The 24,681-nt window shown below is 37.4% G+C and overlaps 1 protein-coding gene across 3 annotated transcripts in view; it reads left to right on the plus strand.

The window, feature by feature from the left end:
- The window catches only part of CEP128 (centrosomal protein 128), a 448,858-nt gene that overhangs the window by 142,533 nt on the left and 281,644 nt on the right, over window positions 1-24,681 (plus strand). For all 3 annotated transcript variants that reach the window (XM_060097969.1, XM_060097967.1, XM_060097968.1), the window contains 3 exons: window positions 2,902-3,252; window positions 11,014-11,664; window positions 15,378-15,542. In XM_060097969.1, coding sequence (XP_059953952.1) covers window positions 2,902-3,252; window positions 11,014-11,664; window positions 15,378-15,542 — 1,167 coding nt within the window. The remainder of the gene's footprint in view (window positions 1-2,901; window positions 3,253-11,013; window positions 11,665-15,377; window positions 15,543-24,681) is intronic.

A 24,681-nucleotide genomic window follows, 5' to 3' on the forward strand; every position in this document is an offset into this window, starting at 1 on the left:
AAGGTGAGAGAAATAGAGAAGAATGATCCAGTAGGGAAAGAGAGCTTCAGTACTTGAAGGAGAGGACATAATTGGTATAGTAAATCCCTTGATGGATGTGGAAGGAAATAGCAAAGGTGGGCTAGTTTCTCTAAAAGATCCCTTTTCCTCAGAGCCTAGAGAGGAGGAGAGACTAACCATTGGTAAGATTCAGGATGGTATATGTAGGAAATTTGGGGGGTGTCCTGCCTAATAGCCTCAATTTTATTTCTCACGGGGGAGCTATGTTATATCCTACAGTGAGTAAAAAGCTGTTAGTTTCTGAGATAGTACAGTGGACTGGGTGGGGGCCTGCAGAAGAATTTCTGGGCACTGAGGATGGCTTTCAGTGTCCCATCACATCAACTGATACTCACGTGTGATTTTCCTTGGAGGGCTGAGTAACCTGATACAGGAAATAGGAGATTTTTGTAGTTCCTCCAGAGTTGGTGGTTTTGCTGTTCAAGTTCAGTAGATGAATGGTTTTTAAAAGGAGTTTGAGATGTGAGCAAGGGAGTGGCTAAAGTGAAATTAAGAAAATTAGGTTAAAGAGCCTGGAATTTAAAATCAGCAAAAGGAATATCAAGGGAATGGTCGTCCTCTTGACAATGAGGAACAGATGTATCAGAAGAAAAGGAGAAGAAAAGGGAACTGGGAAGATTGGTAGATAAAGCCAGAAGCCTGAGGGGGAGATAATGGGGAGGGGTGGGGTTGGACATACCTTTTGATTCAAAGGTGACAGTTCTGAAAAAAAGGATAGGACTATGGGAGTGGGTGACTGAAGAGGCATGGAGTTAGGGTCCTCTGGGAATCTGAAAGCTTAGTAAAGAGTTGAAAACATGGGCTCTGGAGTCAGACTATCTGGGTCTGAATCCTGTGCCCTCACTTGTTAAGTATGTGAACTTGGGCAAGCTCCAAGTGTTGGTTACCTTTCAGTAAAACCAAGATAGTAAGAGTGCCTTACTTTAGTTTTGTGGTGGCATTGAATGAGGTAATTCATATAAAGCATTTGCACTATCCCTTGCACAACTTAACTGCTTAATAAACTTTAGTAGTAGTAGTAGTAGTTGTTGTTGTTATTATTGCCAGCTCCTTCTCACTTAGATCTCAGCTCATATGTCACCTCCTAAGAGAGACCCTCCCCAGCCACGCTGTAGAATATAGACCTGTCCAAGTAGCTGTCCGTCATCACCTTGTACTATCCACTCTTGTAATTTAGCTGATAGTCTGAATATCTCCGCAGTTAGATTATTATCTTGTTTGATGTTGTAGCCAGATCTTATTAACCTTTCTGTAAATTATCTGCCTAACACATAGCAAGTGAAACCACTCTCCCAAGTCTTTGTTGTGGGGAAAAAAATGGTGTCTCTTTCTTGATCTGGAAAACCACTTGAATACTGCTTGTTAATAAAGCTGATTTCTGGCATGGTGGTAAAACTTTTAGATAAGGGCAAAGGGGTAAACCACCATCACTAGGGTTTTCTGATCTCATTTTAGAATTTTCCACACAAACAAGTGCACGGTTCTCAATTTACTATTTTGTTTGGGTGGATAAAGAAGTGACTCATCTCTTCCAGGCTGCACTGAATTTAGCAAACTGAGCAAATGCAAACCTCTTGTTTTTGAGGCATTATTTTTATGTTATTGCCATAATGTCACACCATGACTTTAATCATGAGAGAAATTTAACTTTATTTGAGCCACAGTTCAGGGATGATGAATCTGGAACTGAACATTTTGCTGTTAGAGTCATAGGAGGTTTTTAAATGTTTCCAGTCTCTGTTTGTAGGTGCTTCAGGACAGTGTAGATGATGTTTATTGTTTGTCCAGCTTGCAGCGTCATCTTAGCCTTCTGAATCCAGTCTTACTTGGACACATGACATTTTCATGTCACCGTTGTAACCACAGGTATTTGGAAACTAAGGCTCAGGAGGGACAGCTTATGGGATACATTGGAAGCACTTGTATTTGAACTTGTCACTCCCAGAGTTTTACAAGAGTGGTTTAATGTTAATGATTATATTCATTATTTTATTTGTATAGAATGTTATATAATGTCCTCTCACTTTTGAAGTTAACAATCCATCTTTGCCCATTCTTCTCAGATTAAAAATATGTATGAATCATGATGATTAAGTGTAAGTTCCAAATGTATTATTGACCACTTTTGGTTTGGGGAAGCTAGCTTTTAAGAGTTTAGGTTCTTAAAAAAAAAAAGAGTTTAGGTTCTTTTCTTGATTAGGTATGTATTCCACATAAATTTAAGTTTATTTAAAAATCTATCCTGCAGTGATTTATGTAAGCTTGAGGTAAGTTCATCAACTTATAACATTATGTTAATTTAGCTGGAAATAACCTATCTATAAATACTTTATTGAGAGTCTTTTAAATGGACGTTCACATACAGTGTTATCTATTACTGATGTTTCTATCATCAATGCTCATTTTTTGTTACAGATTTTTATTTTATTATAACAAAATTTTAGGTGCTGCCAAAAAGTGAAGCGTTACGTATGATTGCATATAATTGCTCTGATATCTGACAAATTTTAAAACATTGATGTTTCTTCACTTGTACAAAACACTAGGTTCTTACTAAAGTAATGCACATTGTTTTTCTCGTCAGCAAGACCTTCTATTTTAGTGATAGTCAATTGGAAAAAAACATATTTTTCCTTTTTGGATAATGAAGTAGTCTAAAAAAGAAAATATTTTTATAAAAAATTATTCTCAACTAATGTGATCATAAAATACATGGAAAAAGATCATATTTTCTAGATTGATTGCTAGTTTAGTGACATTAGTGATTCTTGTTTGATGATATGTTATGCATCTAATTTTGACAAGAACGTGTTCCTGATATCTCAAATGCTTTCTTCCTAGAATTTAACATGTGAATTGGAGAACAGGGAGAAACAGCAACTAGAGATGTTGGATGAACTGAAGGAGATCCAGAATCACTTTGAGACATGTGACACCAGACATAAGCACGCTGACCTCCAGATCTCAAAGCTGACTCAGCATGCTGAGGATGCAACCAAGCAGGCCGAGCAGTACCTCCTTGAGTTCCAGCAGTCGGAGGCCCTGAGACAAGAGGCAGAGGAGAGGAGAGAAGGGCTGAAGCTGAAAGCTCAGGAGTCCATTAGGCAATGGAAGCTTAAGCATAAGAAGTTAGAGCGAGCACTGGAGAAACAATCTGAAATTCTTGATCAACTGACAGACAAGAATAATCAGGTATAAAAGCCAGATTCCTGAGGACTGATTTTTGCTGTGACCAAACATTCATTCATATGTCCTTTGAACAAACACTTGAATGCTATGCTGTGCATATAACCTATCAAGATGTTCTTGATAGAAGAGTCTTTATGTCTAGACTATTTCAAGGTAAAAGGTAACTTAGTTTTTAAAACCTTTTTAAAGCCTTTGTAATCTTTTAACATTCTGTGGCTTTTCAGAGTTTACACTTAAAGTAGATCCACTCTCCTCCTCTAGTATAGCTTTTAGTTCCCTAATTTAGTTCCCTAATTTAATATCCAAATGGAAGAGAATCACAAAATCTTCCTTAATATCACATGCCTTTTCCCTCAATGCATGTATTTTAAAATCTCATCTATTTGTATATTTCAACTTAAGTATTGGTTAGAAAGAAGCGTTTCAAATGCAGCCGTTACTACTGGAGCATTTTCTGGCAACTTCTATAAGTTAAGTGAGTGACATTGATAATCTCACTGAGCGGTATTATCAGATCTCAAACCTCTTTAAGACTTTTGTGCCTCTTTGATAGCAACAAAAAGCATTTCATTGATCTGTGTATGCATTTCACATCATCTTTTCTCTTGTATAATCAGTTACTTTAAATGGATTTTATGCTCCTATGTTGATTCTCAACTGTATCTTTGTATTGAATTAAACCCAGATGTTTCTAAAGTAATAAGCAGGAAAGTCATGATTGATTTTTATCCATGTTTAGTCTTGGTTTATCACTTCTGCTTTGTCATTTGTCACTTGTCAAGAACTCTGAATGTTCCAGAAGAATAGTCATTTGGATAAGTCAACTTTCTTTCAAAAGAAAGCAAAATGTAGGGCAATTATATTTATAAAATCAATTGTCAGCACTTAAGAGTGACAGATGCTTATTTCATGACAGATGAGCTGTCATGGAAAAGATGCTTTCGTTTTTACATATGAATTTCTTGGACATATAAAAGATGGAGGAAGTGATCACTTTGTGCTCATTATGGAGTGCTTTTCACTTTAACCCATCTGACACTTACTGGATGACTAGTTGCCCCAAGGTAAAGCAGCACTAAGCCTTTCAGGCTTGAATCTGAATTGATTTGATCCCAGGAAATTGCTCTACCTTGATTATTCTGTTGTCAGCCTGGTTTGGCAGCTGGTTCAATGAGCCTGGCTATAAGGGAGGTAGCTAGAGAGAAGAGTGGTTGGGGGGATTGATTGATTGAGAACCATCTGGGGATTTTACTTAATTAGAGGAAATTTAGAAGGGTCCACGCCATCAGACAGTATCCTAATCCATGGTACTGAGAGTTATCTAGATTGAGCTTTTCAGAATATTAAAAATTGTTAAACAGTCATTTCCCAGAATACTCTTGATATAATTATTTTTATCACTTAGCATTGCTAATGATAAGCAAAGAAGTAGTTTTAAAGTGATTGCCACAGTTAGGGTAGTATTACAATTATCACAGCAGGCATTGTAATTTCCACTTTAAAAGCCTTAAAAATTAATGCAGCATGTCGCAGTTAGAGCAACGGTTAATCAAGGAAGAAAGGGTAACAGATATTTCACTGCAAATTCAAGTGTCCAGTAAGTCTGTGATGTGGAAATACATTGTAAATAACTTTGGAAAAAGTATATTTTTAATATCTTACTGAATAATGCCTCTAAAGAGTATTTAATTTTTAATAAAATCACAGAGCCACCCTAGGGCAGTAGTAATACAGCCTACTCCTTTTTTGGTTTGTAGGACTAATTATTTTCCAAAAATGACTCCAGGGTATATTTGGAAGTGTATGTTAAAATAAAAATGATACTGGTTTACAAATAAAACACATTATAGTTTATAAAGAATGAGTTAATTGTTTAATAAGTAGCCTTGTTGAGCCATTTTATATGCTCAGAAGATGCAATTTTTGGATTTTCAAAGTAGTTCTGTGCCTACTTCCATTTTTCTTTTTCCAGCTTAATTTATTTTCTGCTTTAAGATGTGCCAATTAAAAATTCATTAGAAGGCCAAAGGCTTTTATTCTCTTAAAAATTGCTCTTATTTATTTTTTCCTGCTTTTTACATTTTGGAATCTTAGTAAGATTATAAGATATATATCATATCACAAAACTTCTTCATTACTGAAGAATATGGAATATCAAACAAATAGCATATCATTGCAGAAAAAACCCAGATAGGTAAGGTTGTGTACTTTCCTTAAGAGAAAACCAAATACCGTATGCTAACGCATATATATGGAATCTAAAAAAAAAAAAAGGGGGGGTTCTGAAGAACCTAGGGGCAGAACAGGAATAAAGGACAGGAATAAAGACACAGATGTGGAGAGTGGACTCGAGGACATGGAGAGGGGGAGGGGTGGGCTGGGACAAGGTGAGAGAGTGGCATGGACATATATACACTACCAAATGTAGAATGGATGACTCGTGGGAAGCAGCTGCATAGCACGGGGAGATTAGCTCGGTGTTTTGTGACCACCTAGAGGGGTGGGATAGGGAGAGTGGGAGGGAGACGCAAGAGGGAGGAGATACGGGGATACGTGTATATGTATGGCTGATTCACTTTGTTATACAGCAGAAGCTAAGCACCATTGTAGAGCAAATTATACTCCAATAAAAATGTTGGGGGGAAAAAAGGACAATGACATGGATGTTTATATCAGGGAATCATGATATTCTTTAGAGATATGTAGATGAACGCATATTGGAAGGTCTAAAATTCTATTGATATAAATAATCTAATCATAAATTGTGATACTTTTGCCGTTTTTAAAGTGCTTTTTGAAGTCATTGGTTTTTATATGTGCTTTGAAAATGATAAAGGAAAAAATCTGAACTTGGGTTTTGATCATAATGTATACTTTTCTGAATGTTTCCAAATTCATGTTCTTTTTTATAACATGGATAATGGGAATGATCCCTAGGTTTGGTTTGGTTTTGTCTTGTTTTTCTTGTTGAATTGGCAGAATAATTGGCTTGCCCATGTATTGAACTTTTTGCTTGATTTGGCTTCAAGAATCTTAAATTGCCATCTTTTCCTTCTGTGTATTGCCTTCATGCTGAGGGAAATAAAAGAGCTATATGTAATATATACTGTCTTTTAAAATTTGAATTTCTTAATGGTTGAAAAGTAAGAAGGATCAGTGCTAAAGTGCATACTTTTTTAATGTGTAATTGTTATATGCAATTTAAGAAAGGCTAGAGCACTGATATGTTAGTATAATCCAGTAGTCTTTCTGCATGTTCCCTCACATGCAGAAAAATAACCTTTTTTTCTTTAAAAATGTTTCTTGTCTACCTTTTAGTTAATTCAAAAAACTATATATACTGGGCATCAGGCCTTTGAGGAATTGGTTCCTGTTCCTATAATCACCATGGTTTTAGGCCGTATCATTCTTTTGGCTTCACACCAGCCATTTTCAATCCTCCTCTTATAATCAATCATCCCTTACAGCTCTTCTTCTATGGAAGCAGTGTTTGGTTAGAACATTCCCTTCCCATTGTTCCTGACTGCTACTTATTTCTCCATTTCGCCTCCACATTTCCCAAGGATTTTCACACCTGGCTTTCCCTCAGCCTGTTTCATTACATGTAATTCTTGCCAGTATCTTTGGTGATTTCCAAGTTCAAGTCAGCAACCCATTGAACTCTGTATCCTTATACTTCACTAATTTCCTATTTTATAGTGATCTTCAAATCACTCAGCAGCTAATTTCAATGGCTAAGATTTGTCATCATCTGTAATTTCTCTGTGTTCAGATCTTTTCTAAAATTTCAGTCTCTGTCCACATTTCTTTTATTCCCTTTTCCTCTTTTAACTATTACCATCTGATTTTGATCTTTCCACATTCCTTTGGTTGACCAGCTGTTTCCTGGAATTGGTTTTTTCCTGTTAGACTGGACTTCATGAAAAGCTACTCTGACGACATGTTCACCAGCATCTTCAATTTCTTGCTTCCACCTCACACATTTTACTGATCTTCAATCTGGAATCAACCCAACTCTCTACTTTTTCTGTTCCTGCTCTTGAGTGGTACTAGCAAAACGTACATAGGATATCAATTGGCTCCTATAGTGGTCTTGGTTACCTCCCTGACCGCACTGCAATTCATTCCATTCCATTAAAAAATTAATGTAGGCCAGTTACTAGACATATAGCCCTCTTCTGATCAAGAACTATTCTTCTGAAGAATGAACTATGAAATCTGTTGGGGAGCTTCTGGTAAACATTTACTCATTCCTAAAAAAGATAACACTAGGAGGGAGATGTTCCTCTTCTCTGAACGTTGTTATATTTGGCTGTGATGCCAGAAATGGCTGAAGCTATCTTGCTATGGTCCTGAGAATGAAGCCTCACTCCAAGGGAGGGTACTGCTGAGAGCAGTGCAGAGAGGTGGATCTAGAGCTTTGACATACTGTGGAGCAGTTCTGCCTGGAATGATAATAAATTACCTTGTAGTTTAAGCCAGCTTGAACTGGAGTTTTCTCTTACTCTCAGCAGAAGAAATTCAAGCTTATGTGAAACATCAGTTCTAGGAGTAAGGAGCTATAAGTTAAAGAACCTAAAATGTAGGATTGATTAAGTGGAGAAGTGGGATGAGGACAGGGAGGATCGTACGTTTCTAAAGGAATAATCGGAAAAACTTGCCATGCTGTTGATTGAACCATCAGAAGTCATACCTTGGGACCTTGTTGCTCTGCTTCAGGGAATGGTATTAAGTGACCAGTAGTAAAACTTTAGGATGTTGGAGTCTGTTGTGTACTTATTGCAGCCTTCAGAAAAGTCCTGGAAGGGAAAGACAAGTATAGGTTGAAACTGCTCTGTCTAAAAGCAGAGAGCAAGATTTGGGGGCATTGGGAGACTGAAAATCTGCAATCTATAATCCACATTTACTGAATCTGATAATTTGGAGTCTTTTAGAGTTAGAAAAGCCAAATTGTTTATCCATGCAGAAGTTAGTCCAAGCAAGAGAGAGAGGTAGGAAACTTAGCAGAAATTTAAATGGGGTAAAAAGCAAGCCTGGTTTTTCAGGCCCCTTTCAAGTTCTCCTATTTAAGTGCTTCTGGCCAGACAAAGGAGACCCAAGTCCATTGTTTTGAATTCCCTCAAGATAAAGGCTATTCAACTGAGGGCCCCTGGGAATGTCCAGGACATTGAGGTGGTGGTTAAGACACTGACATTTTCAGACTCGGAGTCAATGTCTAGACAAAATGTTGGGCTATGGCTACTAGCCAGGCATTAACCAAAAGAAAATAGACAGAACTTACTTAGCTTTTAGTATCTATATTGCCAAAGAAATTCTAAACTTGACCAACATAGTCTGAGACTGTCCACCCAAAGGCTGTCACTTTTGTCATGAATCGATGTAATATTTGGAACACTGAAGCTGAGGGTGAAACATGGAGAGTTGTAGAGTAGCAGAGCCTGAGTTTTGAAGGACTCTTCTTGAGACACCCCATCTCTGGTCTTCCCATCATGTGAGAAAAAGAAATATCCTTGCTGTTTAAACCAACTTATGGTATTTTGAAATCAAAGACATTTTACGTGCTAGGGCCATCTTGGAAATATGATTTTTATCTTCAGGGCTACATGGGAGTCTCTTAACTCAGGGCCAGGGGCCTATGTTATCTGTTCCAAACATTAGTTACTATATTTATGCACCCTCCCCTCATTCTAAGGTCCCTCCCACATCACCCTTACAACCAAGACTGGATTCTGTCAGTTTTTGTCTTCTCTTGTGTGGTATGTAGAGTGACCTCCCAAAGATGTGTCAACCTAACTCCTGGAACCTGTGAATAAGATGAAATATCACTCCCATGATTATGATATGTTACTTGGCAAGTTGATTTTAAGATAAGGAGATTATCTGGATGGACCTCATCTAATCACAGGAGTCCTTCAAAGCAGATAAATTATTCTGGCTGTTGGGAGAAAGGGAAGTCAGAGGGATTCAAAACATGAGAAGGGTTCAGTGTGGTGTTACTGGCTGCAGAGACAGAGGAGTCCATGAGCCAAGGAGTGTGGGTGGCCTTCAGAAGCTCAGAAAAACCCCTGGCCCAAAGCTAGCAAGGAAACACATCCTAGGTCCACAGAACTAAATTTTTCCAACACCATGAATGAACTTGCAAGTGGATTCTCCCCCCAAAGCCTCCAGCTAAAAGCCCAGGTTAGCTGACACCTTGCTTTTAGCATTAGGAGACCGGGGGCAGAATACCTTGCCAGGATTTACGACCTCTGGAAAACAATGAGATAATAAATGGGTGTTGTTTTAAGCCACAAAATTTGTTGGAATTTGTTACACTGCAATAGAAAAATAATACATCCACCCTTAGGCTTATCTATATTTCTAGCCATTTTTCCTGCGTTAAAATCTTTCTTCTAGAGTGAACTCTGTCATCTGTGTTCCAGACTCTTTTCAATCCAGGGACATTGCTTTATCAGTTATCCCCTCTCTTCACAGCTTTGATCACTATCTTGCATAAGTACCTCCCTGAGATCCTGGTTTCTCCTTGAACTTAAATCCCACCCCCACTTTTTGTTTCTCCCTTCCCACTAGTCTTCATCACAACCCTGTGATGTAGCTTGTATTACTATCTTTATAAAGATAAATAATTTCTTTAAGGCCATAGAACTGCTTATGACTGGACTGAGAATCAAATTCAGTTCTGGTCAGAGCTCAACTGCTTAATCCCCTCCTTTTATTATTTCTCATGTTAGCTTCATGCTGATTCTCCCTGTTAAAATGAGAGGGATTTGAGGAAACTACTTTTTTTGGAGTGATTGACTCATTACATTTTATCATGAATTGTTTCACACTGCAGTGTAAAATGTCAAGTATAAAAATGCCTTGAAACTGTTTGCATCTTAACTCATTATTTCTAATTCTAAAATGAATCTTAATTTTTTTTTTCTGGGTTCAAGCCATGGTAGGCATCAGTAACCAGGTACAGAAATGGTCTTGGTGCCAGTGTTGGGGTGGGGGTGGGGCAGTTTCAGTCTCCTTAGCTGCTGGCTTTTTTGTTTGCATTGATGGATGGTGAGGATTCGCAGGTTAGTTCTTGGCTGCTGTCCCTCAATGTTAGCCCTAACCCCCTAAAAAGGCTGGCGGAGGGCGATGGCCTTCTGGTCCTTTGACTTTTCTTGTGAGTCCTTTCCCAACCTCTCCTAATCTCAAACTCATTTCTACCTTCATGGGACTTGAAGACTCCCTGTTAACATACTGGTGTGTTTCTTGTCACTGTGGACATTATTTGATTAATAATGACTGATTGTACCAAAACCTTTCATAGACTATATTTGTTTGCTTCCCTATATTATCTTCTAAATCTGTTCTGTATCTGTTTTGAGGTGTCTCCTTTTAAAAAGTGTGCTATTGAAATGCAAATCATGTTACTTTAAGTAACACTGTATTATTTCAACCTCTGGTAAATTATAATTGGAGCCTTTTTTTCCCCCATTCTTTTGATCAATTTTATCTTACATTTAAATAATTATTTATGATCATGGATTGATATGTTTTGGTGATGAAAATCTGAAACATATATCTCAGTGTGGTACTACTTCAGAGCAATTGTATTTTTCTTCCTTTTTCTAGCCTAAAAAGTATTTTTCATTAAAAAACCAGAAAGAAATACAAAATATTATTTTATGAATATTTCTTCTCCTTGTGGCCTAAACCTTATTTTTGCTTTCTGGCAGTGTATATGGTGAATTTTACAGTAATTTTTGCTTTCTGTTCCTAACCCAATAGATTCTAAAAGAAAAGGATGAATTGAAAAGCCAGCTTTATGCAGCGTTACAACAAATAGAGAATCTTCGAAAGGAACTGAATGATGTGCTAACCAGGCGCGCCCTTCAAGAGGAGGAGCTTCACTGTAAGGAGCAGAAACTAAGTGATGTTAAGTCTCATCAAGCTGACCTTGAACTAGAAGTCCAGGATTCCCTGGATACCATCCATAGGCTAGAAAGTGAATTGAAAACACAGAGTAAGATTCAAAGCCAGATGAAAGCTGAGAAAGCGCACCTGGAGGAAGAAATTGCAGCGCTGAAGGAGAGCCAGGCCAAGGACCAAGCTCAGCTTCTTGAGATGCAAGAGGCCATCAAGGACTTGAGTGCCATCCGGGCAGATCTCGCCAATAAATTGGCGGAGGAACAGAGAGCCAGGAAAGAGGTACTCAAGAACATTTCTGACCTCAAGACACAGGCAAAATCTAAAGATGAAGAAACAGCTACAATCATTACACAGTTAAAGCTGGAAAGAGATGTTCACCAGAGGGAGCTGGAAGATCTCACATCCTCATTGCAGAGTGTGAAAACTAAACATGAACAGAATATCCAGGAGCTGATGAAGCACTTCAAGAAAGAAAAGAGCGAGGCCGAGAATCATATTAGGACACTGAAGGTACCCGCACTGAATTATCCTGATGGTACTGGAGGAAATTTCCTGGTGGCTCATGAAGTTAATAAAGCGTAAACTTTTAGAGATCATTCTGTATTCCCAAGCACTGAAGGGAAGATAGAACTAACAATAAAGAGGCTTATTCATGCCTGTTCGGCCAGGTTGAAATGAGTTATAGCAGCCACCTGGGAGCACCTATTTCAGAGCACTGAATCCCTTTAAAAAGAACGTTTAGCTATTTTGGGAGTTCAGGAAAGGCAGAGGCGGCAGTTAGTCGTGGACCTGAAACGTGCCCTCATTCAACATTTATGATCTCCTAAAATATAAAAGGCAAAGACTTGTCAAGGCCATAGAAGCTATAATCATGGTCCTTATTGGTATGGTAACTAAAGTGGATCAGCTTATGGGTTTTGTAAACCCAAGGCTTTTGAGATTTACCCCTTCTTTTCCAAATCAAAGTTGCCTGGGTAAATGCATAATAGAGATCTTACATTTGGGGAAATATTGTAAGATCTAATGGTATTAGCATTTATCACCATGCAGGGGAGTCATTTCATAACATGATTGTCAGGAGTGTGATAAATCTATCCCTCCTTCCTGCTTTAGTTTTTCTCCATAGCACTCATCATCATATGATATAGAGTCCATATTTTTAATTTTTTAATCTCCGTTTATTAGTATGAAAACACCATGAGGACTGGATTGTCTTTTCCCTCAATCTGCAGGAGGAAAAAGGCTGCCTAATCTTCCAAGGCCCAATTAATTTTTCACTTCTTTTATGGATTCACTGAAGATGGCATATATCTCAACTGAGGTTGGGATAAATCTTTCTATTCTCTGTGTTTCCATAGCTCTTTTTCGGAACTGCTAGTACAGCACATTTAGGCTGCCTTATATTATGGTGTGTTTGTTGTGTGTTCATACATCTCCAGAGGGGCAGGTAGCAGGTCTTAGCCATTTTTGTATCCTCTTATGGTGTCTAGCATGATGTTTGAGACATATAGAACATGTTCCGTGGATGTTGGGTTAAAATGTTTGAAAAGCTAGAAATCAAAGGATTTGCTGCTGACTTGCTTTGTGATCTGTCTGGTTTGGCTCTTTCCCTCTCATGTGGTAAAATTGCTTTCCTCATCCAAAGGAAGTGCTTTGTATTTGTGTATAGTGAGGTGACAATAAAGCTTTAAGAAATTACCTGTATATAAAGAAGACACCGTTTAGAACTATTCTGTAGATTCTACGAAAACTTTAGATTTTTTTTTAATTTGGAAGACTGAGATGTGGAGGGGTGTTGTAGTTACTCTATAATGTGGTACAAAAGAAGCATACGAGCTTAACAGGAGAACCAGAGGTCGTGAGAGCCCAGTACTCTTCTCTTAAACTGAATAAGTTACCCATAGGAACAACCCCGCCTCATGCTATTTTATGAATATAATTCTGTACTTCTGACTCATTTTTATTAATTAACAGGAGTTGATAGCAGTGGTCGTCATCCAAGATGTAATATACTGAGTTATGTACAGGAGCGCTTTAGATAAATAGCTCTGTAAATGTTACATTTCTTTGTCTTTCGGCTTCACCTTAATCTACTACTTTTTCTGAGTCTAATAAGTGTGATACATTACCCATATTTTTTTCTCTGCAGAAGTTATATTTTTCCCCATCTAGATCCACCCTTCTCATGCCTGTTTTTAAATTTAAATGTAAAATATTTTAATGAAATACTCCAGCTGCTATTAATATTTGAAGGATATTGGATTATCACCTTATTATGATTTCAACAAAAATAATTTTGTAGGAGCCTTTATTGGAATCAGAAGACCAAGAGTGGAGTTCTGTATTTTTGCCATTTGCTGGCCATATGATCTTGGTCAAGTTACTTAACCTTTTTGTACTTCATCAGTAGAATGGAAACAGTAATGTGTTTCTGTATCACAGGGTTTTTTGAGTGTTACATCACTTTGTAAACCCTAAAATGAAATGTAAATGTAATAATAAAACTACAGCAAGAAGTAAGTTCTTAGTCAAACTTAGCCATTAGTGTGCTGGTAACTGTTTTAAAAATAGGTTCTCTGGGGGCAAAGAGGGGAACCCTGATTTGTAGCATTTGTCAAGCTCAGTGGTATAAAACCCCCCATTTGGCTGGTTTCAAGCCATCAAACAGCATCACTGGAGACAGAGTTGGGAAAAGACGAGCACAGTTGGTTCCTGAGTGTCTCTGTGAGCTGGCCCAGACACCACTGGCCTTGGGGGAAAACTGTCTATACCTACACTTTTTATAAGACACAAAAAAAGCTAAGTATTCTACTGAAACTTAAAATAATAATCGAACAGTTTTCCTGATGAGAGACTTTATTTTTTAAGTTTATTTTTGGGTAGTGAATACAGGATTCTTCATTAAAAACATCAGTTCTTTTGTTAACTCAAAATGGCATCAAGTCTTAGCTGAAATTTTTGGGGTGAATAAGGTATAGATTCTTGTCTGAAACTCACAAAACTTCTTCCTTTTGGGAAATTGCTTCCAGCGATTATGTTCCTATGTACCTGATTATATACATATAATAAACTTATACAAAGGAAAGAAACAAATATATTTTAGGCATTGAAACATGTATTTTAAACAGATTCTATGTGGGTGCTTACAGGCTGTCAATAATTGGTAGGTGTAGCTAGTTAACACTGCAAGTTGGTTTTTAAACCCATATGATATATGTACCTTTTAAAGGCAGTGAGGCAGAGCAGCTGAAAACATGGACAGTAGAGAGAATTCCTGCGTTCAAATCCTGGCTCTGCTTTACTCACTACATACCCTTGGGCAAATGATTACTTTTGTTCTGCTTCAGTTTCAAAACAGGAGACAATAACAGTGTCTCCCTAGTCAGGTTGTGGTGAAGATGGAATGAGGGACAACTATACGAACAGGTCTTAGAGCAGTGCCTGACATATAGTCAGTATTTACATTGTTGTTATTTTAAGTCTTTAACTTCACATGCCTGGCAAATCCTTATTGAATCCCATCCACAGATTATTCCTATTGATTTTTTTTAAAGCTGATTCTGGTTATATTCCAAATAATAAACGAAAACGAGGTACTTTATTGCACTATTGGTACTGAAATAATCACTGGTAAACTCTTTCATATTAAGTTAGTTATAGTTTTTTGGGTACTCTGATCCATAATCTTTTTAGCCCCACAAGAGTGGTATTAATAATTACATTGTACAGAAAGTACACAAGCCTTTCACAGAAACGAGAGTGTTGCTTGCATAGGAATATTGTTAAGCTCCATTTATAGATGAGGAGACTGATCAGGCAGTAATATCCCATAGTATATCCTTATGGGGACTTTTCTCTAATAACCCTTCCCCTCTCAGCAGTTAGTGTCCCTTCTTTGGGTTGCACGTACCTCTGCTTGCACCTTTATTAAGCACTTCTTGTTCATCGTTGTCAGAATTGACTGTTGTATCTTTCTCTTTTACGGTTCATGCTTGTTATCTTCAGCACATAGTAGAGTACCTGTCACTTAATTGGTTGCTCAGTGAATGCTAAGAAGAGATTGAACACATGCAAAGAATGTTTTCTTTGCATGTATGTTTATGTGTGAATGCTTAGAGGTAGCAAAATCTCGAAGTGTTTGCCCACTGATATAATGTGGAATTTGTTTTGTGTACAGCTTGGCTGTGGCCAGTGGACTTTCTCTTTTCTCCTTTTTCTCTCAGGCAGAAAGCTTAGAAGATAAGAATATGGCTAAAGTCCAGCGTTCTCAGCTAGAGAAGTTGAAATCACAGTATGACAGGCTGACAGAGGAATTAACTCAGAATGAAAATGAGAACAAAAAACTGAAGCTAAAATACCAGTGTTTGAAGGACCAACTAGAAGAAAAGGTAAAAATGTGAATGAATTCTAATTTTAAAGACTTATTTGAATTTCTTCTAGTGTTTCTTCTAGAACATAGTTTATGTACTACTAAATGCTAATTGTTAGGCTCTCATAGCAATTTGTATTGGTGCCAGAAAACATCATAAAAGTTTATTAGAATGCTGTGATTTTTATTCTTTCAACCAACTAGTAACCTTCTAATACTTTTGATTTTAAATTTCTTCTGGATCTTAACATAGGCATTTAGAGGCAAGGTAGCAAAGAAAGGAATTATGGTTTATTGAAGACCTACTTTATGGCAAGTATTTATGCCAGTTGATTTACATATGTGTACTCATTGAATTCTCACAACTCTTTGGGTTAGATTTTATTGATCTCTTTTAACCTATGAGGAAACTGAGGTTCAAAATACAATATATAATAGATGAGGTGGTCACTGTGCACTAGGCACTTTTAATGCTCATAGTTATGTTATGAAATCGATACTATTATGCTCATTTTTGTAGTTACAGAGACTGAAGCTTAAGAAGGTTGGCAACCTTGGAATATTCCCAGAACGCTCACTGCTTTCCTATCAGTAGATGTGTAAAATTTGGGGGGTGTCTGCTATATACCAGGCATTGGGTAGAATACTAGGGACTTCTAGAGTCACTTCTTTTGTGGCCACAAGTCAACTAAGAATAGAAGATCGAATACTTAAATTTGCGTTCTATGTCTTTACCAACTTCCTAAAAGGATTTGCATTGGAGTGTGATAAAAGTCAAATAGAAAAAAAGACTATTAACATCTGGATAATAGGATAAGGCAGGATAGACTGGGCCAGATGACTCCTGTTCTTGATAAGGGTTAATAACTAACATCTTTGTTGAAGGAAATATCACTGGGTGGGATGTCATCAACCTCTAGAAGAAAGATTCTTCATACTTTGCTCATCTTTTCCTCATTTTGTTGTTTCACTGTATTTCGTATATATTTTTTTACCTTTCTAGTAATGTTAAAATCAAGGAAATAAAATTTAAATTAGTTTGAAGTTTATGATTAAATGTGCTTAAGTTCCTAAATTTAGGCCTACAATCTTGACAATTGTAATTTAGTTCTTCTGTCATGCTTTGTTTTGACTAAGTCTAATGTTCACACATAATTAGTGTATCTGTTGCCGGGGTGTAGTTGCTTTGAAGATAATACTAAATTTTCCAACTTTTCCATAATTAAAAGTTAGCCAGAAGATTGTATTAACATGTTTTGTGTTTAATTATTTGCATTTAAGAAAGAGTGGGGGAAATTTTATATTGAAAGTGTAAAGTTTACCTTGTTCTGCTTAAAATAAATTCTTCTCCACTATCTGTGATGTTCCAGGTATGTATACATTGTCATACATTCATATAAATGGAACATTCACCTTAGAACACAGTTTTAAAATTTAAGGATTGTACAGTAGTCCCCCCTTATTAGTGGTTTCCCTTTCCATTGTTTCAGTTACCTGCCACGGTAACTGAAATTACCAAATTTGGACCAATTGCAGTCCAGAGAGATAAAATGGAAAATTCTAGAAATAATTCATAAATTTTAAACTGCACATTGTTCTGAGTAGCATAATGAAATCTTGAGCTGTCCCACTTTCTAACACCCGTGATCTCCACCTATCTCAGTCCTCTGCTCCTAACATCCAACCATCCAAATCATCATGGCTTGATGATCCAGGATCACCCAAAGCAGGTGATCCTCCTTCTGAGGTATTATCAGAAGGTCAGCAGTAGTTTAATGCTATGTCACAATGCCTACCTCATTCATTTCATCTCATCACATTTTATGTAGGCATTGTATCGTCTCTTATCACAAGAGGGGTGAATACAGTACAGTAAGATATTTTGAGAGAGAGAGACCACATTCACATAACTTTTATTACAGTATATTGTTACAGTTGTTCTATTTCATTATTAGTTATTGTTGGTAATCTCTTACTGTGCCCGATTTCTAAACTAAACTATCATAGGTATGTATGAATAATATGTATAGGGTTTGGTACTATCTTCAGTTTTAAGGATCCCCTGGGGGTCTTGGAACATATCCCTCGCAGATAATGGGGGACTACTGTATTCCTTTGCTATGTACTGAGCATCTAGTATGTGGTAGGCATTGTGCTGGATGCTGGGGATGGGATATATCAATAGATAAGACACAGATCTGCAATTGAAAGCTTCTAGTGAGATCATTAAAAGCAAAATCCCTTTCAGTTGTTAAAACTATATAGTCAGGTCCTGATAATGGGTCCTAATGCAGAGAAAAGATGTCTGTGATGTCTAAAATGGTAAATAATCTTAAGGATACATAGACACACACACATATATAAATATACACAGCTTATATGCTTCCTTTTCTTTAATATTTTTTGTGTACATGATTGCTATGTAGTTTTGATTGACTTAGCTGTTTGTGTTGGCTTGTTTTTTTCGTATAGTTAGCTATGAATCAGAGTTTCACTGGGTCCAGTCATCTACAGATAGGGCCGTTCTCTTCAGGAAGTAGTATAGCATTAGTGGCTATGGACAGAACATTGAGTATAAATCATTTTCTAGCTGTGTGGCATTAGGCAAGTTGCTTAAAACTCAAAGCCTTGAGAGGGAAGACAGCGGAAGCAAGAAGAACTACAGTCCTGTGGCCTGTGGAACAAAAACCACATTCACAGAAACATAGACAAGATGAAAAGGCACAGAGCTATGTACCAGATGAAGGAACAAGATAAAACTTCAGAAAAACAACTAAATGAAGTGGAGATAGGCAACCATCCAGAAAAAGAATTCAGAATAATGATAGTGAAGATGATCCAGGACCTCAGAAAAAGAATGGAGGCAAAGGTGAAGAAGATGCAAGAAATGTTTAACAAAGATCTAGAAGAATTAACGAACAAACAAACAGAGATGAACAACACAATAACTGAAATGAAAACTACAATAGAAGGAATCACTAGCAGAATAACTGAGGCAGAAGAACAGACAAGTGACCTGGAAGACAGAATAGTGGAATTCACTGCTGTGGACCAGAATAAAGAAAAAGGAATGAAAAGAAATGAAGACAGCCTAAGAGACCTCTGGGACAACATTAAAAACAACAATATTCGCATTATAGGGGTGCCAGAAGGAGAAGAGAGAGAGACAGGACCTGAGAAAATATTTGAAGAGATTATAGTCAAAAACTTCCCTAACATGGTAAAGGAAATAGCCACCCAAGTCCAGAAGTGCAGAGAGTCCCATACAGGATAAACCCAAGGAGAAACATGCCGAGACACATAGTTATCAAATTGGCAAAAATTAAAGACAAAGAAAAATTATTGAAAGCAGCAAGGGAAAAATGACAAATAACATACAAGGGAACTCCCATAAGGTTAACAGCTGATTTCTCAGCAGAAACTCTAGAAGGCAGAAGGGAGTGGCATGATATACTTAACGTGATGAAAGGGAAGAATCTACAAGCAAGACTACCCAGCAAGGATCTCATTCAGATTCGATGGAGAAATCAAAAGCTTTACAGACAAGCAAAAGCTAAGAGAATTCAGCACCACCAAACCAGCTCTACAACAAATGCTAAAGGAGCTTCTCTAAGTGGGAAACATAAGAGAAGAAAAGGACCTACAAAAACAAGCCCAAAACAATTAAGAAGATGGTAATAGGAACATACATATCGATAATTACCTTAAACGTGAATGGATTAAATGCTCCAACCAAAAGACACAGTCTTGCTGAATGGATACAAAAGCAAGACCCATATATATGCTGTCTACAAGAGACCCACTTCAGACCTAGGGACACTTTCAGGCTGAACGTGAGAGGATGGAGAAAGATACTCCATGCAAAGGGAAATCAAAAGAAAGCTGGAGCAGCAATACTTATATCAGATAAAATAGACTTTAAAATAAAGAATGTTGGGCTTACCTGGTGGTGCAGTGGTTGGGAGTCTGCCTGCTAGTGCAAGGGACGTGGGTTTGGGCCCTGGTCCAGGAGGATCCCCCATGCTGCGGAGCGACTGGGCCCACGTGCCGCAACTGCTGAGGCCCACGTGCCTGGAGCCTGTGCTCTGCAGCAAGAGAAGCCACCGCAATGAGAGGCCAGTGCACCGCAACAAAGAGTAAGCGCAGATCTCCAAAACTGGAGAAAGCTCCGTGCACAGCAATGAAGACCCAATGCAGCCAAAAATAAATAAAATTTATATAAAAAAAAATGTTACAAGAGACAGGGAAGGACACTACATAATGATCAAGGGATCAACCCAAGAAGAAGATATAACAATTATAAATATATATCACCCAACATAGGAGCACCTCAATACATAAGGCAACTGCTAACAGCTCTAAAAGAGGAAGTCGACAGTAACACAATAATAATGGGGGACTTTAACACCACACTTACACCAATGGACAGATCATCCAAACAGAAAATTAATAAGGAAACACAAGCTTTAAATGACACAATAGACCAGATAGATTTAATTGACATTTATAGGACATTCCATCCAAAATTCTTAGATTACACTTTCTTCACAAGTGTGCATGGAACATCCTCCAGGATAGATCACATCTTGGGTCACAAATCAAACCTCAATAAATTTAAGAAAATTGAACTCATATCAGGCATCTTTTCTGACCACAATGCTATGAGAATAGAAATCAATTACAGGGAAAACAATGTAAAAAGCACGAACACATGGAGGCTAAACAATACGTTACTAAATAACCAAGAGATCACTGAAGAAATCAAGGAGGAAATCAAAAAATACCTACAGACAAATGGCAATGAAAACATGATGATCCAAAACCTATGGGATGCAGCAAAAGCAGTTCTAAGAGAGAATTTTATAGCTATACAAGCCTACCTCAAGAAACAATAAAAATCTCAGGTAAACAATCTAATATTACACCTAAAGGAACTAGAGAAAGAAGAACAAACAAAACCCAAAGTTAGCAGAAGGAAAGAAATCATAAAGATCAGAGCAGAAATAAATGAATGAGAAACAAAGAAAACAATAGCAAAGATCAATTAAACTAAAAGCTGGTTCTTTGAGAAGATAAAGAAAATTGATAAACCATTAGCGAGACTCATCAAGAAAAAGAGGGAGAGGACCCAAATCAATAAAATTAGAAATGAAATAGAAGTTACAACAGACAGTGCAGAAATACAAAGCATCCTAAGAGACTACTACCAGCAACTCTATGAAAATAAAATGGACAACCTGGAAGAAATGGACAAATTCTTAGAAAGGTGCAACCTTCCCAGACTGGACCAGGAAGAAATAGAAATTCACAGGTGAATTCTATCAAACATTTAGAGAAGAGCTAACACCCATCCTTCTCAAACTCTTCCAAAAAATTTCAGAGGAAGGAACACCCCCAAACTCATTCTATGAGGCCACCATCACTCTGATACCAAAACCAGACAAAGATACTACAAAAAAAGAAAAGTACAGACCAATATCACTGATGAATATAGATGCAAAAATCCTCAACAAAATACTAGCAAACAGAAACCAGCAACACATGAAAAGGATCATACACCATGATCAAGTGGGACTTATCCCAGGGATGCAAGGATTCTTCAGTATATGCAAATCAATCAATGTGATACACCACATTAACAAATTGAAGAATAAAAACCATATGATCATCTCAATAGATGCAGAAAAAGCTTTTGACAAAATTCAACACCCATTTATGATCAAAACTCTCTAGAAAGTGGGCATAGAGGGAACTACCTCAACATAATAAAGGCTATATATGACAAACCCACAGCAAACATCATGCTGAATGGTGCAAAACTGAAAGCATTTCCTCTAAGATCAGGAACAAGACAAGGATGTCCACTCTTGCCACTGTTATTCAACATAGTTTTGGAAGTCCTGACCATGGAAATCAGAGAAGAAAAAGAAATAAAAGGAGTACAAATTGGAAAAGAAGAAGGAAAACTGCCACTGTTTGCAGATGACATGATACTATACATGGAGAATCTTAGAGATGCCACCAGAAAACTACTAGAGCTAATCAATGAATTTGGTTAAGTTGCAGGATACAAAATCAATGCACAGAAATGTCTTTCATTCCTATACACTAATGATGAAAAATCTGAAAGAGAAATTAAGGAAATACTCCCATTTACCATTGCAATAAAAAGAGTAAAATACCTAGGAATAAACCTACCTAGGGAGACAAAAGACCTATATGCAGAAAACTATAAGACACTGTGGAAAGAAATTAAAGATGATAGTAACAGATGGAGAGATATTGCATGTTCTTGGATTGGAAGAATCAGTTTTATGAAAATGACTATACTACCTGAAGCAATCTACAGATTCAATGCAATCCATATCAAATTACCAATGGCATTTTTTACAGAACTAGATCAAAAAATCTTAAAATCTGTATGGAGAAACAGAAGACCCCGAATAGACAAAGAAGTCTTGAGGTAAAAAAACGGAGCTGGAGGAATCAGACTCCCTGACTTCAGACTATACTACAAAGCTGCAATAATCAAGACAATATAGTACTGTCACAAAAATAGAAATATAGCTCAGTGGAACAGGATAGAAAGCCCAGAGATAAACCCATGCACCTATGGTCAACTAATCTATGACAAAGGAGACAAGGATATACAATGGAGAAAAGACAGTCTCTTCAATAAGTGGTGCTGGGAAAACTGGAAAGCTACATGTAAAAGAATGAAATTAGAACACTCCCTAATGCCATACACAAAAATAAACTCAAAATGGATTAGAGACCTAAATGTAAGACTGGACACTATAAAACTCTTAGAGGAAAACATAGGAAGAACATTCTTTGACATAAATCACAGTAAGATCTTTTTTGATCCACTTCCCAGGGTAATGGAAATAAAAAGAAAAATAAACAAATGGGACCTAATGAAACTTCAAAGCTTTTGCAAAGCAAAGGAAACTACAAACAAGACGAATAGACAACCTCAGAATGGGAGAAAATATTTGCAAACGAATCAACAGACAAAGGATTAATCTCCAAAATATGTAAATAGCTCATGCAGCTCAATATTAAAAAAACAAACAACCCAATCCAAAAATGGGCAGAAGACCTAAATAGATATTTCTCCAAAGAAGACATACAGATGGCCAAGAAGCACATGAAAAGCTGCTCAGTATCACTAATTATTAGAGAAATGCAAATCAAAACTACAATGAGGTATCACCTCACTCCAGTTAGAATGGGCATCATCAGAAAATCTACAAACAACAAATGCTGGAGAGGTTGTGGAGAAAAGGGGACCCTCTTGCACTGTTGGTGGGAAGGTAAACTGATACAGCCACTATAGAGAACAGTATGGAGGTTCGTTAAAAACCTAAAATAGAATTACCATATGATCCAGTAATCCCACTACTGGGCATATACCCAGAGAAAACCACAATTCAAAAAGACACATGCATCCCAATGTTCACTGCAGCACTATCTACAATAGCCAGGTCATGGAAGCAACCTAAATGCCCATCGACAGATGAATGGATAAAGAAGAGTGGTACATATATGCAATGGAATATTACTCAGCCATAAAAAGGAATGAAATTGAGTCATTTGTAGATACGTGGGATGAATCTAGAGACCCTAGAAAAATGGCACACATGAACTGGTTTGCAGGGCAGAAATAGAGACACGGATGTAGAGAACAAACATATGGACCGCAAGGGAGGAAAGCGGCGGGAGGTGGTGGTGGTGGTGTGATGAATTGGGAGATTGGGATTGACATGTATACACTAATGTGTATAAAATCGATGACTAGTAAAAACCTGCTGTATAAAAAAATAAATAAAATAAAATTCAAAAAACAAAACAAAACTCAAAGCCTCAGTTATATCATCCTTAAAGGAGATGTAATAATAAGCTCTATTATTGAATTAAATGTGAAAATGTGTATAAAGTGCTTGGCTGAATTTCTGATACCTGATAAGGTATCGATTAGCAGCTGCCATTATTTTGTTATTGTTTTGTTACCAAATAGATGCCAATTAATGGTTCAGCCCAGCAATAAACCAATCAGCAAGCATTGATTAACTACCCAATAATGTTTCAAGTATTGAGGGCCAGGCAACTGGGAGTAAGACTTACCGTGAACTATGCTGATTGGAAGTTTACAGCCCGACTCTGTTGAATCACTTGAGATGATGGTCCACAAAGAGGCACCAATGTGGGAAGAGCTGGCAGTTCTATCAGCAAGTGATATTGCAGGCATGTTTGTTAAGCAAACCAAACAGGTGGGCAGGTTTGTAATTATGTTTGCTATTTGAAGACAGGAACCAAGTCTTGGTTGTTTTTTTTTATCTCCAAGACCAGGCCGAGAGACTGACACATGGTAGGTAATTTTTTTTTTTTTTTTTTTTTTTTTTTTGTGATACGCGGGCTTCTCACTGTTGTGGCCTCTCCAGTTGTGGAGCACAGGCTCTGGATGCTCAGGCTCAGTGGCCATGGCTCATGGGCCCAGCCGCTCTATGGCATGTGCGATCCTCCCGGACCGGGGCACGAACCCACGTCCCTTGCATCAGCAGGTGGACTCTCAACCACTGTGCCACCAGGGAAGCCCATGGTAATTTATAAGTAAGTTGTGGTTGAAGAGATATGTGTGTATGCACACATGTACATACACATATGTTTACATGTAGATAAAAAATATGAATAACCTATGGATATGTATGTACATTCATTCTCCCTCTCTCTCTCTCTCTCTCTCTCTTTCCCCCTCCCTCCCCCTCTCTGTCTCTCTCTCCTCCATTCCCCTTCCCTCTATGAGTGTGTATGTGTTGACCGGATTGGGGGAAATAAAAACAAGAAAACAGGACAAAAATATGTTTCCAATGAAAAAAAGCCCGTGACTTATATCCCAAAGATTCCTACTATTTAAGCAATAGAGTGAACTTGATAAATAGGGCCTAATGGATTAAAGCAGTTTCTAATCAAAAGGATTTCTGATCAGTATATAGATTATGTAGGCTCTCTGAGATGCTTAGCTAATTCAGTGAATACTTGCTTTTTTCCATAGTTATACTTAAGTTTTTTTAGAAGTCTTTCTCTTTGTTTTTTTTTTGACTTTATTTTCTATTATTAGTTCTTTTGGGAGATGTGAATAGCTGCAGTGAAACAAT

This window comes from Mesoplodon densirostris, chromosome 4, assembly GCF_025265405.1.
Source record: "Mesoplodon densirostris isolate mMesDen1 chromosome 4, mMesDen1 primary haplotype, whole genome shotgun sequence".
In the NCBI taxonomy this organism is placed as follows: Eukaryota; Metazoa; Chordata; class Mammalia; order Artiodactyla; family Ziphiidae; genus Mesoplodon; species Mesoplodon densirostris.